Raw genomic sequence first — 20,030 nt, forward strand, 5'->3', positions numbered from 1 at the left:
AGTTAAGATGTTGCTCTTTCATATCAGCAATTAATGTTAAGCAGGCTGCTAATATTTTCGCATCTAACAGGATGTTGCATTGGATGCTTTAGCATCTATAGAATGACACTTCGATCAGTAAATCGATCACAGGAATAAAAGTCTTTTTAATATTAACGTGAATAACGACGGGGCGCTATGTGCGCTCGGCAATTAGAAGCCCTAACAGCTTCGGCTGCGAACTACATTCCGCAAACCATGCTCATATGGTTCGCCTGGCTATGTACGTTGGTTTTCGTTTCCGTTTCAGTCGAACAATTATTTATAATTTTATTCGTAATCAATAAAACATGGACGCTTGGTTCCTGACCAGCCAGTCACGGTGTGCGCGAGACAATACATCCAGTTCATATCCACCCTGTTGACCATTAAAAGGTATCTGGTCGAGAATAAGCACAGCGTGAATGGGATAAACGGTTTACCCTGGAGCTTATACAGTTGCGAACAAATGCAATGTGCGCGCGGGTGTAATGTTTTGCGTTGAAAGGTAATACGCTGCCAGTGAAAGGCAAAGAAAATTTCGAATCTTGTGGTTTCGATTGCGTTTAATGCTTCGTATGCAAATAACACACAGAAATGCTCACGAATCATTGGAGCGTGTCGCCTGTCTAAAATCTCCCGCGAATACACATTTTGTTGTGGAAAATCGATAATAGCATGTGGTGTTGGGGCATATGTTGTACCAATTATTAGACAAATACATAATTATAAAGTGTGGAAAACATGGCACAGTTTCTTTTGACGTTAATTGTCTAACAGAGTGTTGATATTGGGGTTTGTTTTTGAGCAAATGTACAATGTTACGTGTTATACAATTTAAGCCACAATAGAAATGGTCATAAACTTATTGTACTTTAATTTTTTTGTTTAATTTTTAGACTAATTATTCGCATTTTTTCATTCATAATAACTACTTTATCTAAAATACTAAAATTATTATCGTACTTTTTCTTGTTTTTACACTAAAAGAAATAAAAGAATTTTTAAAGTTATATTTTATTTCTTGATTTTACCCTTATTCATCCAATGCCGCCTTTGTTTATAAAGTACAAATTGTCACAAAGTTAGAATTTGTTGTTGTCTCCCTAACGATGTTTGTACTTTTTTATATTTGTCTTTAATGTTCCGTGGGCTTAAATGATCTTAAATGCTGATATTAAAGAGTCTCTCTAACCAAGTCGTTTCACCTTTGAAAAGTATTCGTGCTGCTTCATACAAATCGAATAGTTGCTTAGAAATTTGTAACGGGATTTTGAGTTTTAAACACTTTTTTTGTTCTTCAATAATCCTAGAGTGTTCATGTTATGGGAAAAGTTCATGTGGATTTTTCGGGTGTACTCCGATTTGGTTACCGAAAAACAAAAATAACATGTTTGCTCACGTTTCATGTCAAACATTTCACTAAGTTCCCTTTCACATATCCGCCCCTATTCAGCTAGAAGCTGTGATCATATGGTAACGCTCACACACGTTTGTATGCTTGATAAATTGCACTTTTGAAGTTTTCACATTGACGCCACATACAGCGATCGTCCCATTTGCGATAAAATACACCGTGAGCGTTTTGCACCTTCCTCCAAATTCCTCCCTTTCTCGAAAAAGCTTGAGGGCTTCGCGAACCGGTTAGTAAACGGGCACCACCCAACATTGAACTGTGATATTTTTCAGTTTATTGCTTTATTCGACATTGATGCCACGATAACAGGCAATTATCGGTCGATGTTTATTGCAGGCAGCATGATTTATTCGCGATGGGAAGTGTTTAACCTAAAAAAAAGCGAAAGCATCCACCCCGATATCATCTGGTGTACAGGAAGTGAGGTAAAAATTCAACAAATCATATTCAAACGGGATATACATAAAACGGTTGTGTTTCGTCGATAAAAGCAAACCATCAATAACGGAAGATCGTTCTAACCGTTGGACTGCTCTAGATGTCGCGTCGAGTATGATCATCCCGATCAGCTGTGACTGCTTCGTTAATAGCTTGAGGGTAAACCAGACGACCTTCAGTGACAGACGAGAAACGCGAGATGCGACGGCCATGCAGGGTGGGAGCGAATTTTGGCAGATCATTGTAACGGATCGTCAATTTGCGAGCATCGCATCGCCCACGGGGTTGTGATCGGTGAATGTGCCTCGGTATTTGGGAAAGGAAGTGGCCTGTGTCCGAACTGGAAGGGAGTGATTTTCAAAATAGGATCATCGTTGGCAAAAGACGTACTTTTTGGAGGACATTTGCGTGAGTGAAGCAAGAGGTTGGGTTGAACGAGAGAGGTCGAAGAGCGAGAGGTTGTCGATGTCAACGGTTTCATCTGTAAAGCGTGTCTAGTTAGAAATGAGGCACGAGCTATTTGAACCTTAAAAACTGTTGATATTTACAGTCCAAGATAGAAATCTAATTAGAGCTTGGCATGGTTCCTGTGTTAAACATGACACAAACGATATATCAAATTCATGTGTACATACGATCGTACATACTTGCTATTGGGATGCGTTGTTATTCTGAACGACTTTTGCCTTTATTTGATGCTGATGATGTTTTCACCAAATTTTATCAGAATCCACTCATTTCAATCTGTAGACAAACCAATGATTTAGTATTTTATTTGATATTAATTTCACATGACTCTTCTGTCCGTTCGGTTAATAAATCGCTCTTCAAGTTCGAGTAACAAATAATAAATGTTAGAATAATGTTTGTTAGTAGAATAATTATTGGTTTCCCACTGACATGCTAAGGCAGAATTGTACAAGCACAGAAAGATGTAACAAGATTTGCTACATGCCATTCCTTAATATAATTTCCTTACAGGGTTTCTCATGCCCCCGAAACTTCGTAGCAATGCTTTTAAAACATGCATGAAGGATCTCGAAATCGTACATTTGTATCTATTTACCATTTTCCATTGTATTGCAACACTTGATTTCGGGGCTGTAAAATACTAACTCAAAACTGGAAAACTAATGTACATTTGTAGTAAACGTCCTAGCCTTAACCTTGGTAGCGTAATTATTTACCGACGTAGGTGTCATGTAAACAGATCATATCTGACTATGTTATAGATGCAAAGGTGTTTTAGGGAACATTTTTTGGTAGCAAGAAACATTGTTTATTTACGTGATTTGTATAAAAACTCCAATAATGATCTGAATAGAAAATTGACTTATAAAATTGATGTTTTATCACTTAACATAAGCTAAAAAGTAATCGTTTCCACTGCTGTAAGCATAAATTTCCGGTTACCACTCACGCAGCTCGCCCGAACCATCCTCTGCAACAGAGGTCAAGATCGCGTACGACACGCCACCCGGCCGTCCCCGCAGGCGGTAGGACACGGGGCAACTTCAGTGCCATGGTTGGAGTAATTTCCGAAGGCGATCGCAACCACCATTCCGGTACTTATCGGCAACGTAAAACCACCCTCAAGAACAACCACGCACCGGCTGTGATTTGTAAAGCGCCAGCGGCATCTTGCAACCATGACCTCGATCGTTCCTCTCAGCAGTGATCGTCTACGGAAGGAACGAGGCTCGACACATGGCTTACGCTTCTTAAATGCCGTCATCCAGATGCCGACTTCTTTAGCCGGACAGCCTAAAAACCGTGAGACGGCAAATTTTTCGGCCCATTTTGTTCAACGATTCATTTTTCTTATCGCGCGAATTAGATCGTTAAAAGTTTGGCATGAAAGAAGGAGGAGTGGGCCGCCGTTCTTCCGTACTGCGAATAACGCATATAATTGAGCTGTTTTGTTTGGCGAGACAAAATGGTGACGAATTATGATTAGCAACTGCTGCCGTTTCGGAAGGTACACGATGCTTACACAGCGAATCAAGGTACACAATCGGCAAGGAACCAAGCTACCGAATTTGTACAACGCGACCTAACAAAGAAGTCTGTGGTCCAAATTGTATGATCGATCACTGCTGGCTAGTAAACAAACAATATCTCGGTGTGCTGTATGGGTACGCTTTTCAGCACCCAGACTTACCTCTTTTGCAGACAGAGGGTCATTGCCAAGTCCATTCTGAAAGAGAGAAGAAAGAAAACATACAAATTATCAAACAATGTCTCAACAAACCGAAAGTCAAATAGTCGCGATTGAAATATAGATTTCATTATAATTTATTTTAATTGATTTTAGCGCAAGCGCGACCGGAAAAGCCTTGTACTTTATGTAACGGGAAATAAAATTTTCAACCAACACGTTCGTTCCAATCGATCACAACGGAACCGATTAACACCGGGCCATCTGTATTGATTACTTGTGCTCACACACGCTTTCGGCTAGGATCTAGTTTGCGAGGTTGAATGATTAAATTTATTCATCCGCTTGAGCAGCGTGCGTGCGAATGTTTTTTTTCTCTCCCTTGCGCGCGGCGGTGGTTTTGCCCCATTTGTTTCGCGATCGAATGGGATCAACGATTATAATTGGCAGAAAATGAAAGAAAACTAGCAAAGCCATTGCAGAATGAGCGGGACACTATTAAGCCCACTGCGAGTTAATAAATTGTGCAACCAGCATCTTTTCATGGTCGTCAAAATGCAAATTTGGTGGCATAAATATTCAAAATGAAAGATTCAATTAAATTTCCATCAAACGAATCATTCAGATGGAACTAAATAACCGATCGAAATGTAATGTGATAAGTTTAGTCAGTTGGGAGTGACAACTGTGATCGGTAATTTAAATGATGAGTAAGTGGCTTGTTTAACAATGTTTAAAAATAGGATTAAAATATAACATTGACTTTTGACAAGACCTAACCAAAATCCTAGACCAAATCGCATTGAAAACTCTTCCGTTATCTAATGATAGTAATTTACGTAGATAATGCTACCATCATGAGGCGATTATCATGGTTCGCACCAGTGTCCGCAAGTCAGCTTCCCACGACCTTGAGCGGGCTGACATGTATTTGGCACAGTTGAGCTTTGGCTGCATGTAATGATTAGTTTTCGAATCCGTTAAACCTGTCAATTACTTTACCCAGTCAACTCTGACCACAGACCAAAAATCGACCATTTTGGGTGGCTCTCAACCCATTGTGTGTTGTTTTCGAACTGAAACCATGTCCAGCGGTGCTTGAGCTTGAACTTGAAGCTTCAAAACAGAATCTCACGGATGTGGGAAGTTTCGCCCGGGGTTCGCCTCCTTTTTCCAGGGCCGAGAGCGATTTTGGCGAAGGATGATAAATCGTGCTCGCCGGTCTAATGTCTCTATTATGAATGTATTTTTTTCTTTTTTCTTCTGCTTGACATTCAAAATCGTGCGCTTGAACAGGCCGAATAGAACAATGCAAAATGGGAGGAAAAGAAGAGTGAAATACACACTGCCAAAAAGTCGAAAAAGCATATCGTATAATTTGCACCCAACAATCATTTGACCCTATCGATCTGACCGCCCTGGCAATGGTGTACTATAGTTTACCAAGACTTATCTCGCCCAGTTTCAGAATGTTTCACACGTCCAGGAGCTTAATTTGATGCATGAAGCAAATTAACCAGCCGACTGTGATGGTTCTTGATTTTTTTGGTTATGTTAACTAAACCAGGAAGATATACACTGTTTTTGAATGATTTCTTCTTTATGTTGTTCCGTGTTAGCTAATTTAGTGTTCTTTCTTTTGCTGGCTTAATCACGGTGACATGACTCGCCTGTCTTTATCCCTCCGATACACAAGGAATCATAAAGTCACATACTCGAGACCGAATGATTGATGTCGGTAGCCCTCTTCCCGTTCCTTCTTTTGTGTTGCGCAACTGTGTCCTAGCATTGAAAGCGTTATGCGATGCAATGAGTAAGGAAAAAAACAAAACTGGTAAGAGTTGCGCACGGAGCAACACACGAACCCTTGCTTGTGGACTCTAATCGATGTTTGCTGGGTGCAACAGGCCCCTAACAAATCTGTGCTTTGTTCGTATCAAGAAATGGAGCAAGGACAAATTGTAAAATGGTAGATTGGCCATTCTCCGGAACCGATCGCTAGATCGTAACCATACTTTAGAACCCAGGCATGGAGAATGAATGGAGTGACATTGTTCTGAATCGCTCGAAATACAATGCTGCCGCACGGTTCGAAGGAGGAATAGAGAGATGTAGGGATAAAAAGAGAGAGAAAAAAAAGAAAGAGGGGGAGAGTAAGAGACACGGGGAGAGAGAGAGAGAGGGTCAGAATTTTATGTTCCGCTCACGATTTGTGTCGTGTTTGATTCCGTAACTATTTGTCATTAAAAGTGACGTTTCTCATTATGTCCCGCTTATGTCCATTAGGTTGTTCACTAGGCCATTGGGAGCTGTGTTACCGACTGGTAGAAAATGTTTTTAACTTTTTTACTATTTTTATTTTTTTTTTTTATCACAAAATGTTCACCTCAACTAGCCTTTTTACCTGGTGAGGCGTTATGCAGCCGTTCCATATCCGCCCTATAGGTAAAGATACAATATTGTGTTCCGTTCGCTTGACCTTCGGTTACGAATGACGTGAAGAATTTTCCGAAATTCTTCCGTATAGATCATGGTCTCTTATCAGCATCGGTATCTCTCTACAAATGGGTACCGATTCTGGAAGGATTTAAATTTTCACTCACCTCACACAATTTCAAGCACACAAATGCGTGACCACCGGTAAGCGTACAACGGCGAGCTCTGATTCGCTTGATGAGAACAGCTTTTGTTTCATCATAACGTATCGTTCTCTTTTTTTGGTACACACTATTAGCATTGCTAGCGGCGTTATGTTAACTTTTAGAGTTCATTAATTGAAGCTTGCTCAGATGCACTTTATGCAGCTGACATTGGATCCGCTACAGATTACTGTAGCTGCAGAACAACGACGGTAAAAAAGTCATGATTCAACATCAACATGCGTCGAAATCAAGTTGAAACGACTCTTTTACTAAACCTCCCATGTCCCCGGTATTGTGGATAGGTTGGCGGCAACTTAAATCCCCGGTGTGGAGAGACCGTTTCTGTGTTTATCGTGTCGTTTAAGTTTCGCTTCCACATGTCGGTATGATTATTTGTGCACCCTTTTTGCAAATTAATCCACTAACTCCATGTGAGCCCGTACGAACAAGCATGAGCTTTAATTCGCTTGCCCCCGACAATGCGATGGTCAACCACAGTTTGCTGTGCCCCTGCCGACAGCTAACCATTCCATGTGAAGTGGATTTAACAAAACAACAGCGAATAATAAAAAAAAACTCAAACATAATCTCAACTCCGCTATCCTTCCTGCGTAAGCAAGCGTTCATGCAGCGCCGCATATAAGCGATAAAAAATAACCACCAGCTTGCGAAGAAATTGGCAAACAGGCATACCCAAACTACACTATCAGTGGCTTAAACTGGCGGGAGTATCCCTTTTCCTACTGGGTAGCGCAGCCCGCAAAACATTTATCATGTTTCGCGCATTAAAAGCACATTAATCAACCGCTTAACAATATGTTTGCAGCCTTAATTACCTAATTAAAGCGCGCTCGCGAAGCGAAAGGAGCAGCACTGGCCGGGAATGGGCGTGCTGAAACACTGGAAGTAACTCGTATGTTTGGGAATGTTTTGGGTCAACAAAATATTTGGCGACTGCAGTTAGAGATTCGGAAATGTTTGGACTATATAGGTGTATCATTGTGTTGTTACTTGTTTGTGGTACGACTCCCTCACATTACTGATGACCATATACAGCTATTTTACATGAAAATTAGCATAATATTGAGAAGAAAATAAAAACATTATATGAGAATAATAAAAATATCGGTCCTCTTTGCAATTGACAATGCATTAAAATTTAAGAGAAATGAAATTACGATCATTTGATTATTACCAATTATAATTTCCCAAATTATAGTAAAGTTAGAAATTACAAAACGTAGATTATAGTTTGAAAATATAAAACGAAACATAAAATACAACAAAAATCTTGATTAATTGACAACGCTTTGCCCTGTAACAACTCTGCGGGAGGAAAGAAATTTAGTAGGTTTGGCTCTGGTTAGTTTTATGGTTCTACAAATTAATTTTGTTCAATGATCCATTTTCAAAGTAGAATTTCTTGTTTGCAATTAGTATAAGGTATAATGTTACATTTGTGACATTATTCTGATTTATTAGATACGCAAATTTGAAATTAGTTTATATTGGAATTGTTTTTCGATTGACCGAAATTTTTTCTTTACAAAAATACAAAAATGAGTAAATTTGTAATCCATTTTTAATCTTAAACGTTTAAACGTTTTTTTGTTTCCTCTAAAAAAGTTATAAAAAAGGCTGGGTAAGAATCAGCAGTATCTAATTTATGTCTCATAAAAGGAGCTTGTATCCCATTTTTTACTAACTTTCTACTGCTAATTCATTTTCCAATCATCAAAAGTGACCTCAACATGAACACTGATTGTAACACCAAAGCTAATGAAGTTCGTATTTAAAAACCTGTGGGAAGTAAGCCCCGGTGTACATGTCTTTCGTTTCATCAAACGTGAGAAAGATGGATAGTAGGCATTAGAAAGATATTTAAATCTACAAAAAAGTGTGAGAAAGTTTTCAAAAAAACGGTGGCAAACATATACAAATCGATGTTTCACCCAAAATAGCCATTCTGACACGGCTTAGCGACGTAATGATAAAGTCAGCCGCCGATCGTTGGTAATGATTAAAAACAAATTAAGTAACACGGGAGTGTGCAACGGTTGGACAGGAAGATCTTTATCCCAGTGTACGGTGTGTAATCCTGAAGCGCATGAAGTGTGTCGCTTGGTGATTGCATCCGGTGGCCATCGTGTAGTGTGCAGAACCCTGTCCGGAAGTGAAAGGCCGCGCGCTTTTTGGGTGTCGATGGGCGTAAAAATGTCATGTCGAATGATCGTCACCCGCAGTGGAGTGTCGTCATGGCCAACGGTAGCATTTAAAAAGAAAATGTCGTGACACCACGGTCTATGATTGATTGTTTCGTGCGTGTTAGAAATGGCAACAGCTAAAATGGAACGTAATACTAGTAATATAATTACTGGTGAACAGTTTTTATGTGTCGTCGGTGAATGTAAACCTCACAAAAATATTACTGAGCAATTAGAGATTGAAATTGTTTATTTATTTAAGATTTTCACATTATTTTACAACCTTAATATAAAAGTGTTCTTTGGACTATCTTTTTTCTGCGCTAACCATGCAGAAGTATGAATGCCTAGTACAAATATATACATAAAAATCAATCCAAAACGACAGGTAGAAAACATCATCTCCCTACTCTACTCGCTAGTGTAATCGCTAGAAAATGGCATACATTAGTTTTTCAACATTGTTTTAACACTCACCCATCTCTCAGCCTGTCTCCCCTGCAAGATCACTAACGAACACGTCGATCATTCCAAAAGACATTAGTTAATTGCTTAAACATAACCTGCGCATTACGATTGCACTGCCGGGCAGTTGCCATAAAGATGAACGGTATGTTACTTTTTTTATCGTTCACCGTTTGTGACGACCCGTTTGCTTCTTCAGTTTCCATGAAGTAAACCCTCTTCCCCTAGTGGGCCCGAGCAGTAAACATTCCACCCAGCGGTCCACCTGTCCATATTACCATACGCGAATGGTAACCACTTTTTCTTTGTACTGCATTCCCTTCAGCATGGTTGAAGCAATTTGCAAATCGCAAACATATTAGTCCCGGAGCCCCAAATCCAGTCATGATCTTGCTTCGATATCTACGTGCAAATGGTGTAATGATATTCACGGCATTTTTCGCAATTCGAAAACGGTGAAAAACCAATTTGGTATCGCTGTCCATTTTAAGATTCTCGGGCCTCTCCCTTGTGACGATGCCTGTCTGTGCTTGTATCATGCAGTAAGATGCGTGCTGCTGAGTACTAAGCACGCGTACGGTGTGTCTTATCCCATAGATCAGGGGTCTCCAAACTTTTCAGTTCGCTTCACAATCAACCTTGTTGAGGGCCATTTTGACACTACCTTTAGAATGAGTGGAAGTGCAAATCTCGTTTTAATAAGAAAATACTAAAAAAATACAGCAAATTTCTGCAGCTTTCTTTTATTCAATCTTGATTTTCTTCTTTCAGAAGTAAAAAAAAATCAGTTAGAAAAGAAAGCTATTTAAATTAACCATAACTCAGTCCTCACGGGCTGCATCAAGGGCTCTTGAAGGCCGCACGCGGCCCGCGGGCCGTAGTTTGGAGACCCCTGCCATAGATCGGTCGATCACTAGCAAACGCAATTAATCCATCCCTATATTTGAGCGCTAGCAGGATGTGCATTATATACATTTTTTTTCTTTACAAATCGTGGTTCAGCCGTACGTATCAGCAACGACGTTTATATCAGGGTAGTTTTATTTTTTAAATACATTGGACATCAACGCTACTACAAGCGAGGAAATGCAGTTTTGCATACGTTTCGGTAGGTATGAACGAATGCAGAGCTCATCACATCGTCTATCCAGTCAGTGATTTGTTTCTCTTTTTTAAATGCGTGAATTGACAAGAATGGTAGTAACTGGGAAAACTGGATTCAAACCTCCAGGGGCACAGCCAAGCGTACAGCGGCTAGATTCGTCGATTGCGCTGCGTAAGGGAAAAACGTACGTATATTTCATCCATAGGGACATAAATTATACCGGGTAATATGTTTTATGGGCGATAGTTGAGATTTTATTTCTATGGCCAACTTTCTTGGGCGGCTTTCCACCATGACGGGATCTATTGATTGAAGAGAAGGATCAACGGTACACGTTTCTATTCCGGAGGATAAATGATGCAAATATTGCATGCAAATTTTCTTTCCACATTTGCCGTTTGATTGCAACTGATTTGAATAATATTGAATGCATAAAATTGTATTGAAAAGCGTGGGCAATATTAAATGCGATTTATTGCGCAGGAAGGCATCATAAACTTGAACGGCTATCACTTTTCTGCGTAAAATTTAATTTGTAATTTTGGCCTACACTCAATATCGAACGACTATAGTATTTTCAATGAAATTTAAACACAGTGCATTGATCAAATATCATTTTGAGCCATGTGAATATGATTACGAAAAAAAACTAACAACAAGGTAGATGTTGCCAATGACAAGTTATATAGTTAGTTTATTGATTTTTAAGTACCGATCATTTGCAAACCAATTTGCACGATTGAAAAGCATCCCCACTTTGAGCAAAACTTCTTCTTTCGCATGCTAACGGTCTTTGCAACTACTTCTTCGAACAGGTTACAGAGAAAAGTATTATTGTTCAACCTGCATGCAGTCAATAACATCCCACCAAGTACTCCTGACCCGAAGAATGTTGTCGTTGGAGTAGCAGCAGCCGTTTGTTGAGAGGACTTGTACAGAAGCACATTCAGAAGCAGCTAGCAGGTGGTCTAGGATCGTGTGGTGCTTGTGTTGGATGCAGCAGACGGAAAGAATATTAATCATCACACCAAGCATAAGGCACACGGTGCGCAAATTGATATATGTGGCAGCTATCTTAGGATAAACCTTTTTTACTACTTCAAGTAGGCAGTTCATAATAACTAATTGTTAGGTCGTTTAAAAACTACTAATAACATTGATTAGTAGGAGAATGGGTTTTAAAATTGTAGTGTACTTTTGTTCTTCTATGTATTAATTATCAATGATGTATTAATGATAAATTTGACATGAATTTGATTAGTTTGCTGTGTTTTCATCACTTTGTTGTGTTTTAAAAAATAATTCCCAATAACAAACATACTTACAAATAACTTTTTTTTCTTAACATTGTATTTTTTTCAAAAAATGTATAAAATAATCGAAATTATGATAGTAGAATCGATTAATTACAAGACTTCAAACCTCCCCAATCCAGTGAGCAATCCTCATCTTCATCATCATCAAATTCATAAACAAATAGATATTATTTAGTGTTTTGGTAGGCATTCAAACCGTCATTCCTTCTTTGCTCTTGTTAATCGTTATTAATACAATCATCAGCATATCAATAACACTTGGCTCCCGCAGTGAGCCTTATTTGGATTACCTTTCTTGCCCTCCAGCCTAGCCCTTGGAGTTCATTTCTCTTCAACGCACAGGTTTGCAAATCCATGCGGCACCGAAACCGGACCACCAGCAGGACCGCGACGGTCAAAAAGTGTCCATATCGGGAAAGGTGTTCATGTTAGCACCACATTTATCAAGCCCGGAGGGTACTCGCGTCGTCGTCAGCTACAAAACCCCAAAGCATATGGAAATAAGTCAACAACAAATTGACTCTAAAAGCCTTCCAGCCTCTTGGTACCGCCTTTCCCTGTTTACCCTCTCTTTGCCGGCAAAGCAACACTGTCCGGGGAACGGGCGAATTAAATGCGCGGTTAACGGGTTAACCATTTTGAAGACTTAAGCTCTGTATGGATTTCTTCTTGGTGTGCGGTGAAGGCGTTGCAAGCTGCTGCAGAATAGCTGGTTGAGATAGCACACACTACACTGAACCAGGGTCACGTCGAGCACCAAGAAAGATTGAAGGGCACCAAATAAATCGGAGCGAAAGGCAAACCGCAAATGGTGCAATTTGAATATTGGTTAATTCAAATTTTGTCCTACAGATGTCGGTACTGATCGTTACTACCGATCACACCGTGGATAACGAGCAAGCACACTCCGGTGAGAGAATTTTATCGATTTGAAATGCAAAAGCGGTGCATACGGATCTGGCCACACGGTAAATCGACATAAACAACGAACCCAGGCGCTGTCGCTGTTCTGGCTGCGGGGGCTACAACAGCAATTTAAGTTTTTTTCTTTAGTTCATTAGGCAAAAGAGAGCTAACGGGATACGGTAGTACATGCAGGGCTGTCAGTTATCGTCTTCGTCTGTCTGTTCGTCGCAGCCGTCTTCCAGTGACAATAATAAAATAACTACTGATTGCGACCATCTGAGCAAGAAGAAAAGGGAATACATGTTCATGGTAATGAAAACAATAAGAAGAAAAAAGGAAGCTTCAGTTCCTACACCGATAATCCCTCCCGGGACTCAGGCTTGAAGAAATTCCTGGTGGGTGTTGAGCGTTGGTTGGTTTTTGCTTCTGAACAGGCATTTTTTAAAGTCATTTTAGTTCGTACCATAACGTTTGCCCGCAGCATATGAAGCGTCGGTAATGGTCAGCTATGGGTGCTTCTTTTCGGTATCTGTTGGGAGGCCACCGTGTAACTAAGCATATGGGTCGTTCGTTTAGTTGCAATTTGGGTTTGCTTTATTGACCGCCGTTAGGTTTGGGAGTGACATGAAAGTGAACTGTGAACTCAACCTTCTTATTTATAGCTCCAACAGGGTAAGCGCAGTATGTCACACAAATCTCCAGTAAATGTTTTACTCACTTCATAGAATGTCTTTAAAAATTTCAGATATGCTACGTTTTAATTACTAATCCACAATTATTTAGCTGCCGTTTCCTTGAAAGATCGTAAAAAACTATTCTACTGACAAAACAGTTGGATGGGAAGTTTTATTTAAATATTGAGTTTAAATATTAAATAGCTTTTAAGTAAATTTCAATAATTACTTTGAAACAATGCTATAATTGAAATCAAAAAGCTTAATTTTACAAGTCATATTCAATCTTAAAAATAGATTTTTTTTAACATTCTTTAACATTCATTACTAGTAAAATTTAATGAACTGAAAAAGTAATAATGTAGAAAATTCACATAAATCATTAAAAACTCGAACGATCCTTCCTTCTTATCTGTAAAAAGTGAAAAATATAATTAAATTCATTCAATGAACAAAATAATTAAAAAAGAAAACTAGACAATAAGAGTCACAAAATCAAATCAAACGTTTTTGCTAATTGTTGATTTTATATTCATTTTAAAATTATGCAATACTTCGGCCATAAGAAGATAAAAGATGACCAAATTATTAACTAAAATAAAAATATTATTATAATTTTGCAAATATCTATTATTTAAACATTTCAGTGTAAACTATTTTAAGCTTTAACCGTTACTACTTAGTTAATAGTTCAAATCACGTTAAGCTCGTGCTTTATCATTTCATTTTGCTTTTTTTTATGTCATCATATGTAACCGTTTCCGTTGTCAAAACGTCTTTGATATCGCTCTTTACACCGGTGTTGCGGTGTCGTGTTAATGGTGCACACAATTATGATCATCATAAAACGGGACCATTTCTGAACAACACCTCACAGCCTGCGCACATGTCCTTCCCGCCCGAGGTGAAACTGTTTTTGTTCAATTTTTAATGTGATTTTAATAGCAACTTTTCGTATCACGTGCATTTGCGAACGGCAGCTAAAGCGACCAGCTTTAACTGTGCGAATGAGGACTTACAAAAAGAGATAAAATTATTCTCCACCGCCTAGGTGTACATCATATTTTTGCCACTTTCGGGCACGAGTTTTATAGCCGTCCGCGAATTAATGCGATATGATAACATCTGCAATGCTTCCTGTTTGCGGTGTCGGGATTTAAAAAGCTGCGCGAGAACAGTTAATCCCCACAGCTTAAGGAACATTATTTGTAATCTTTTTGCCATAATAATCATCTGCAGCTGGGTGGACGTTAAATGTTCTTGGGAAGTAGTGATTATATAGCATAGTTTCCTTGTTCGAAACAATGTTCGAGCGATAATATAATTGAACGATACATTTTAATTTATTTTACTAAGAAAAATATTTTAGTAAAATAAATTTAACAATGGAATAATTTGGACAAGAAGTATATATTTATAAATTTGAATTGGAATAAATTTATTTGAAATATATTATATTGTGTGTAAATTATTACATATTAATCAACCTTGAATAATTTCCATATGGTTTTAGGCCAAAGCCGTTTCTTCTCAAGAAAAAAATCTTTATCGTATTATTAATTTATAGTATTAAAAATAATTATCGCGTGTTCTCTTAATCATCTCACTGAGTCTTTGTACCGATCAATATGCTAATGCTATTATATTAATATAATATAATATATGATATATAAATGAATAAGTAAATATATCGAACCTACGGGGCTCGATATCAATCTTGTTTGAAACCGGGAGTGCAACAGCTTTGTGCAGAAGGAAAACGCCTTGTAAAGATGACTCTGGACTTCTCCATGGGAATCGGTTGCACTCATTGAACGACAAGGATGGTGAGAATTTTTATCGATTACAGGTCTAACAAAACCCCAACAATTAAGATGAACCAGCCGGTTCCGGTGCGTCTCATAAATTCTGATTAATTTTCCTCCATAGGAAACATAAATCAAATATCGCGAATACTGCATCGTTAGACCTGTCTCCGGATAGATTTCCTCTGGTGGTAGGTGAATTAATTCCCTTCAAAGCGAAAATCTGCAAGCAAAACCATTGCAGTTACCTCCGTACAGTAGAACAGCAGATTTGTTTTTGCTTGGAGTAGAAGAGAATCCATTGCCTACCTATTCCCACGCGGTGATTAGCGGTTTTTTTGGTGTAACTGAACGTTGTTGAAGAAAAAGAGAGAAAAACAACTCTAAGCCCCACTTTCGTCGCCTTCACCTTGATCGATGTTGATTGTGGCTTAGTGCGAGAAAAAACCCATCATGGAGTGCACCACGGGACAAACAAACAGGGCAGCTCGGTGCGGCGGAAAAATAAAATTCAACCAATCGTTCGATCAACATCAACAGGCGCTGTCCGGAAAAGCGGAGACATAAATATACATCCACGAAGAAAAGCCATGCGTGCCGGGTGGTTGCAGAGATTAATGATGATAGGAGCCCTCGATTGATATGATGAGGCTAGGAGTATGGAAAAATGGGTAATAAAAAACAGCTTCATAAAAACTGTTTAAAAAGTGAATAATTTCCCCCGCTAGGTGCCGGTTCATAGCCGCTGGCAAGGAAATCGAATGAAATGTCCTCTACTGGGTGGAGTGGAGCAAAAAAAAAAAACAAGACAGAAATACACACGATAACAATCGAACGTGCGAACGTGCCCGTTTGTCTTCGTTCTGCAACAACATCCTTGGCTTTGCTGCTGCGAAAAACGCGCAACCGATCGTGTATTTATAATTTTCTGGCTTTTATTTATTACCGCCATCGCTCAATCGCGCAGTTCAGTGGTGCGGTTTTCCACGCGTTTGTATGTCTTTTTCTCTTCTCTCTCCTACTTCTCAGCGGCAAGGCTAGATAAATGTTTCCTGCCGCTGCTTGACTTTCCCAGCTACGCAATGTTGAGGGAAGGGTTTTTTTTGTTTTAATTTTAAAAGCAAACGCAGAAGCACCTTGTTTTGCTATGGTTCGTGGTCCTCAAGCCTGTTCGGGCAAGTTTTTCTCACTCGCCCGTCTAATATCAACCCAAGCCGCCAATCGATCAATCTGTCGATTGAATTGGTTGGAATGTACACGAGCGTGGCTGATACAGAGACACAGCCGATCGATCTTCGTGAGGGTTAATTTTCCCAAGCGCAAGCTAATCATTGTTTGATTTATGTTACTGCTTGTGGTGGTCGGTACATAAGGACCGTTAACTAATTAGGTCTTGGGCTGTCAATTCAAAGCCTTAGAGGTGTTTTGTAGTGAAGTTTGAGGAATCGTTTTGTTTTTGATTGAAACCATATGGAATAGACATAAAAATGTATAAATATTATGGGTTATAGGCTCTACTAGAAATATGAATACTAGGTGCTTGCCGACGCTCATAAAAACAAAGTTATTTTCCTACCTAAGCATTGCTTCGTACGTAAATCGAATACAAATTATTAGGAATGGTAGTTTCGTGAGCCAACGTAAAATTTCCCCCCAGGGATATGAACTAAAGCATTTGACCCGCTTGGAAAATAGGTGTCCAAAAACCATTTATCCATTTCCCTTTAGTACTCACTAGCTTACACTCGAATGCCTAATTGTAACGTAATTAGCGTTGTATCGCTGTCACTGGTGCGATATGTACGTACGCACATGATTAATAGGAGCCCTCCTCCAGTGAGCGTTTTTCTGTGCTGTCTTAACTACGACGGAATCAGTTTGATCGGTTTCCAAAGGAGGGAGGGTTTAGCGTGTGTCAGAAATTTGACCCCAAGATCACTGCTTCTATGGCTTCTATTTTGTGGGAGTGATGGATACTTTTCCCGACTGTTCATTTCTCTATCCTCTCCACGCGCTAATTGTTGAAACCATGGCGACCGGCACTGTTTGTCGCCCGGGGACACATAGCCATAAATAATGCTCACGATCCACCGGGGCGCTTGGTTGTCTGCAGTCTGCCATGCATTCGGTTGCACAGACGACGAGTGGTCAGTTAGTTGTTGGTGTAATGTTGTAGTTGTTTGTAACGATTTGTGACTTGCTTAGCGTTTGCTACTTAACTGCAGCTTTCCGTACATGATCGGGTTGGATTACGGTACATCACTGTCAGAATGGAGGGCAAAGTTATTAGTAGAATAAAATTTCAGAATATTACAATACAAGAAATATAAACATGATTGTGAGTTTTATTTATTTACGAAGTAAATAATAATTTGTTTTTATAAATTCAGTTTTTTATTTGGTTTTTTCTTAATAATACATGGAGAACATATTAATGACAATAATAATAATAAGAATAATAATATTTTTTCGATAGTTATTAAGTAACAAATTATAGAGAATAGAATGGCTACAAGATTTCCATTGAGCTTAAATTTTTTTATTATTATACTTACCAATATAGTCTTTTCAGTCTACCTTGGTTCTTAAAGCATTTGTTTTATTTTGTCATTTTTGGAAATTATTTTTGAAAATGATTGAGATGGTTAAAAAAAAAAGAAAGAAAAATATGCATTATGCAATAGTGTATATTAGCTGCTAAAGCCAAATACCATCATAACATTGACATTATGTTATGATTCTAGTTCTTTATGATTTGTTTGCAGTTAATTTTTCCCATGCACCCATATTGAATCTGAAAGTTTCTGGAAATTCATCCTCTGTCTTATTTGTTGATTCGTCATTGCTCGATCAAACTTACAACTTATCAATGTTGCCCATGTTGTTCCGACTATTTCCTTACACTGCTAAATCGTTCATCATCTTACGGATCAGTTCGATCACTGAATTCGCAGCGGGATATTTTCAACGCCTTTTCCAAACTGGACTGTCTGCATCATTCATGCTGCAGGTGGAATTACCGATTGTATCGGTAAAGGTATCGGCTGTCTGTTTTGCCTACCCCACGAAGACGTCCCATGCAGTGCAGCGAATCGTTGGCTCATAATTTAAATTTAGCCTCTGGCCATGTGCTCAAACTGTAACACAGTATCGGTGTCTGTCTCGACACGCAAATGTTTCCTACCGACAGTCACACTAAAGTCTGCGCCTGACGAGGCGCTAGTATAAAAGAGGGAAGAATTCGATGGGACGAAAAGCTATGTGCCGCTCCGTATAAGGCCCACCGAGGCCGATTCATCCATAGCACAGCAATCAATGCAGTTGTCAAATCGTGTTCGATAATCGATTATCGCGCACCGAAGGATTATTAGCATGCCCTCGTAACGAAGGGGCTCTGAAACCGAAATCAGCGACATGCGGTGATCTCCGATGGGCGGACAACAGCAGCAGCAGCAACAACAACATCATACCGCTTAAACATATTTATTACGATCGAAACTCGATGCTCAATCAAAGCTTGTCTGCTAGCCGGAGTTTCAGTTACCCATGCTATTCCTAGTTACCCTAGAGTGGCTTGCTGTTTATTTTGCAGGCGGGCTGACGCGAGTCCTTAAACGAGCTTGATTTGTTTCCTCGTCACGGAGATTTCTATTTACGATCTCAATTAGATAGAGGCTCCCTCGAGCCCTCGATGCGATAGTATGATGGTGGAATTTTTTTTCCTCCTAGTGTCCTTCAATCTTTCGGTCGATTATCAGCATCCTGGTCGAATAATTGGATAGCTAGCTACTGGTGCCCCCGGGGAAGTCCGGCTATAAGCGAGCAGCACGTGCACGGCATTATTATTTTTTTCGAGAAGGCACAATCGTTAGTATTATTTTGGTGTGCTTATACTAACGAAACGATCGCTGCGTAAAGCCTATCAAGAGCAGCGGGGAAACACAGTAAGACTTAAAGATTGATGAACGCCGACTCAGCTGGAAGCGATGAAGTTGTAGTTGATCAGTCTTCCAATTACCACATGTTGTCTCGATGATATGAGACCTGTATTTTCATAATGGAATCATATGAAGTAGCACCATTGTATCACGGATCACTTTAAGGGGCAGTGAGATCGATCAATATGCAAATGACACTGTGAAATGAATTGTATGTTTGGCTGGACACAATTATTATAATTATTTTGTCACGTAGTAATCGATTAATCATCAACCATTGTTACGCCTAATCATTGCTGTGGTCCACTCTTGATTGACGTTTTTGAATTTACTTTATTCATATTCATATTCATATTCATATTCATATTCATATTCATATTCATATTCATATTCATATTCATATTTATATTTATTTGTCTACCTTTTGGTTACACAAATACTTAAATAATACTTATTACCTATGTTCCTAACCAAGCAAAAATTAACAAAAATTATCAAAAATTAGAAAAAAAAATAGAAAAACTAGAAATTAAAAATTAAGATTAAAAATTAAGGCAGCTCGGGATTATGGAGGGTTCTGATGCGGGATCGGAAAGATGATAAGGGAAGGTTGAAATCAAACATAGAATATACACAGTTAAATCGACGAATTGCACGAAGAAGGGGGTCATTACGGCCCACTGCAGTTCGGCGGGAAGGGATCACTAGGGGAGGGCGGTTACGAAGAACACGGTTAGGGGCGTAGAAAGGGATAGGACAGAGAAGGGAAGGAGAATCAATATTACCAAGGAGTAATGCGGCAATAAAGGTGGATTGGGCATGGGAACGGCGGTTTTCCAATAGTTCCAGGCCAAGCTGCCGACACCTGCCCTCGTAAGGAGGCATGGGGGAGGACAATCTACCCAGGATTTTACATATAGCACACCTGGTGAACGATCGCTGCA

The 20,030-nt window shown here is 39.2% G+C and overlaps 1 protein-coding gene across 1 annotated transcript in view; it reads right to left on the reverse strand.

Moving 5' to 3' along the window:
• Positions 1-20,030, reverse strand: part of LOC121599567 (Krueppel-like factor luna) — a 136,006-nt gene that overhangs the window by 89,629 nt on the left and 26,347 nt on the right. Inside the window, exon 3 of the mRNA XM_041927451.1 lies at positions 4,035-4,070. Coding sequence (XP_041783385.1) covers positions 4,035-4,070 — 36 coding nt within the window. The remainder of the gene's footprint in view (positions 1-4,034; positions 4,071-20,030) is intronic.

The sequence above is a fragment of the Anopheles merus genome, chromosome 3L (assembly GCF_017562075.2).
Source record: "Anopheles merus strain MAF chromosome 3L, AmerM5.1, whole genome shotgun sequence".
NCBI classification, from domain to species: Eukaryota; Metazoa; Arthropoda; class Insecta; order Diptera; family Culicidae; genus Anopheles; species Anopheles merus.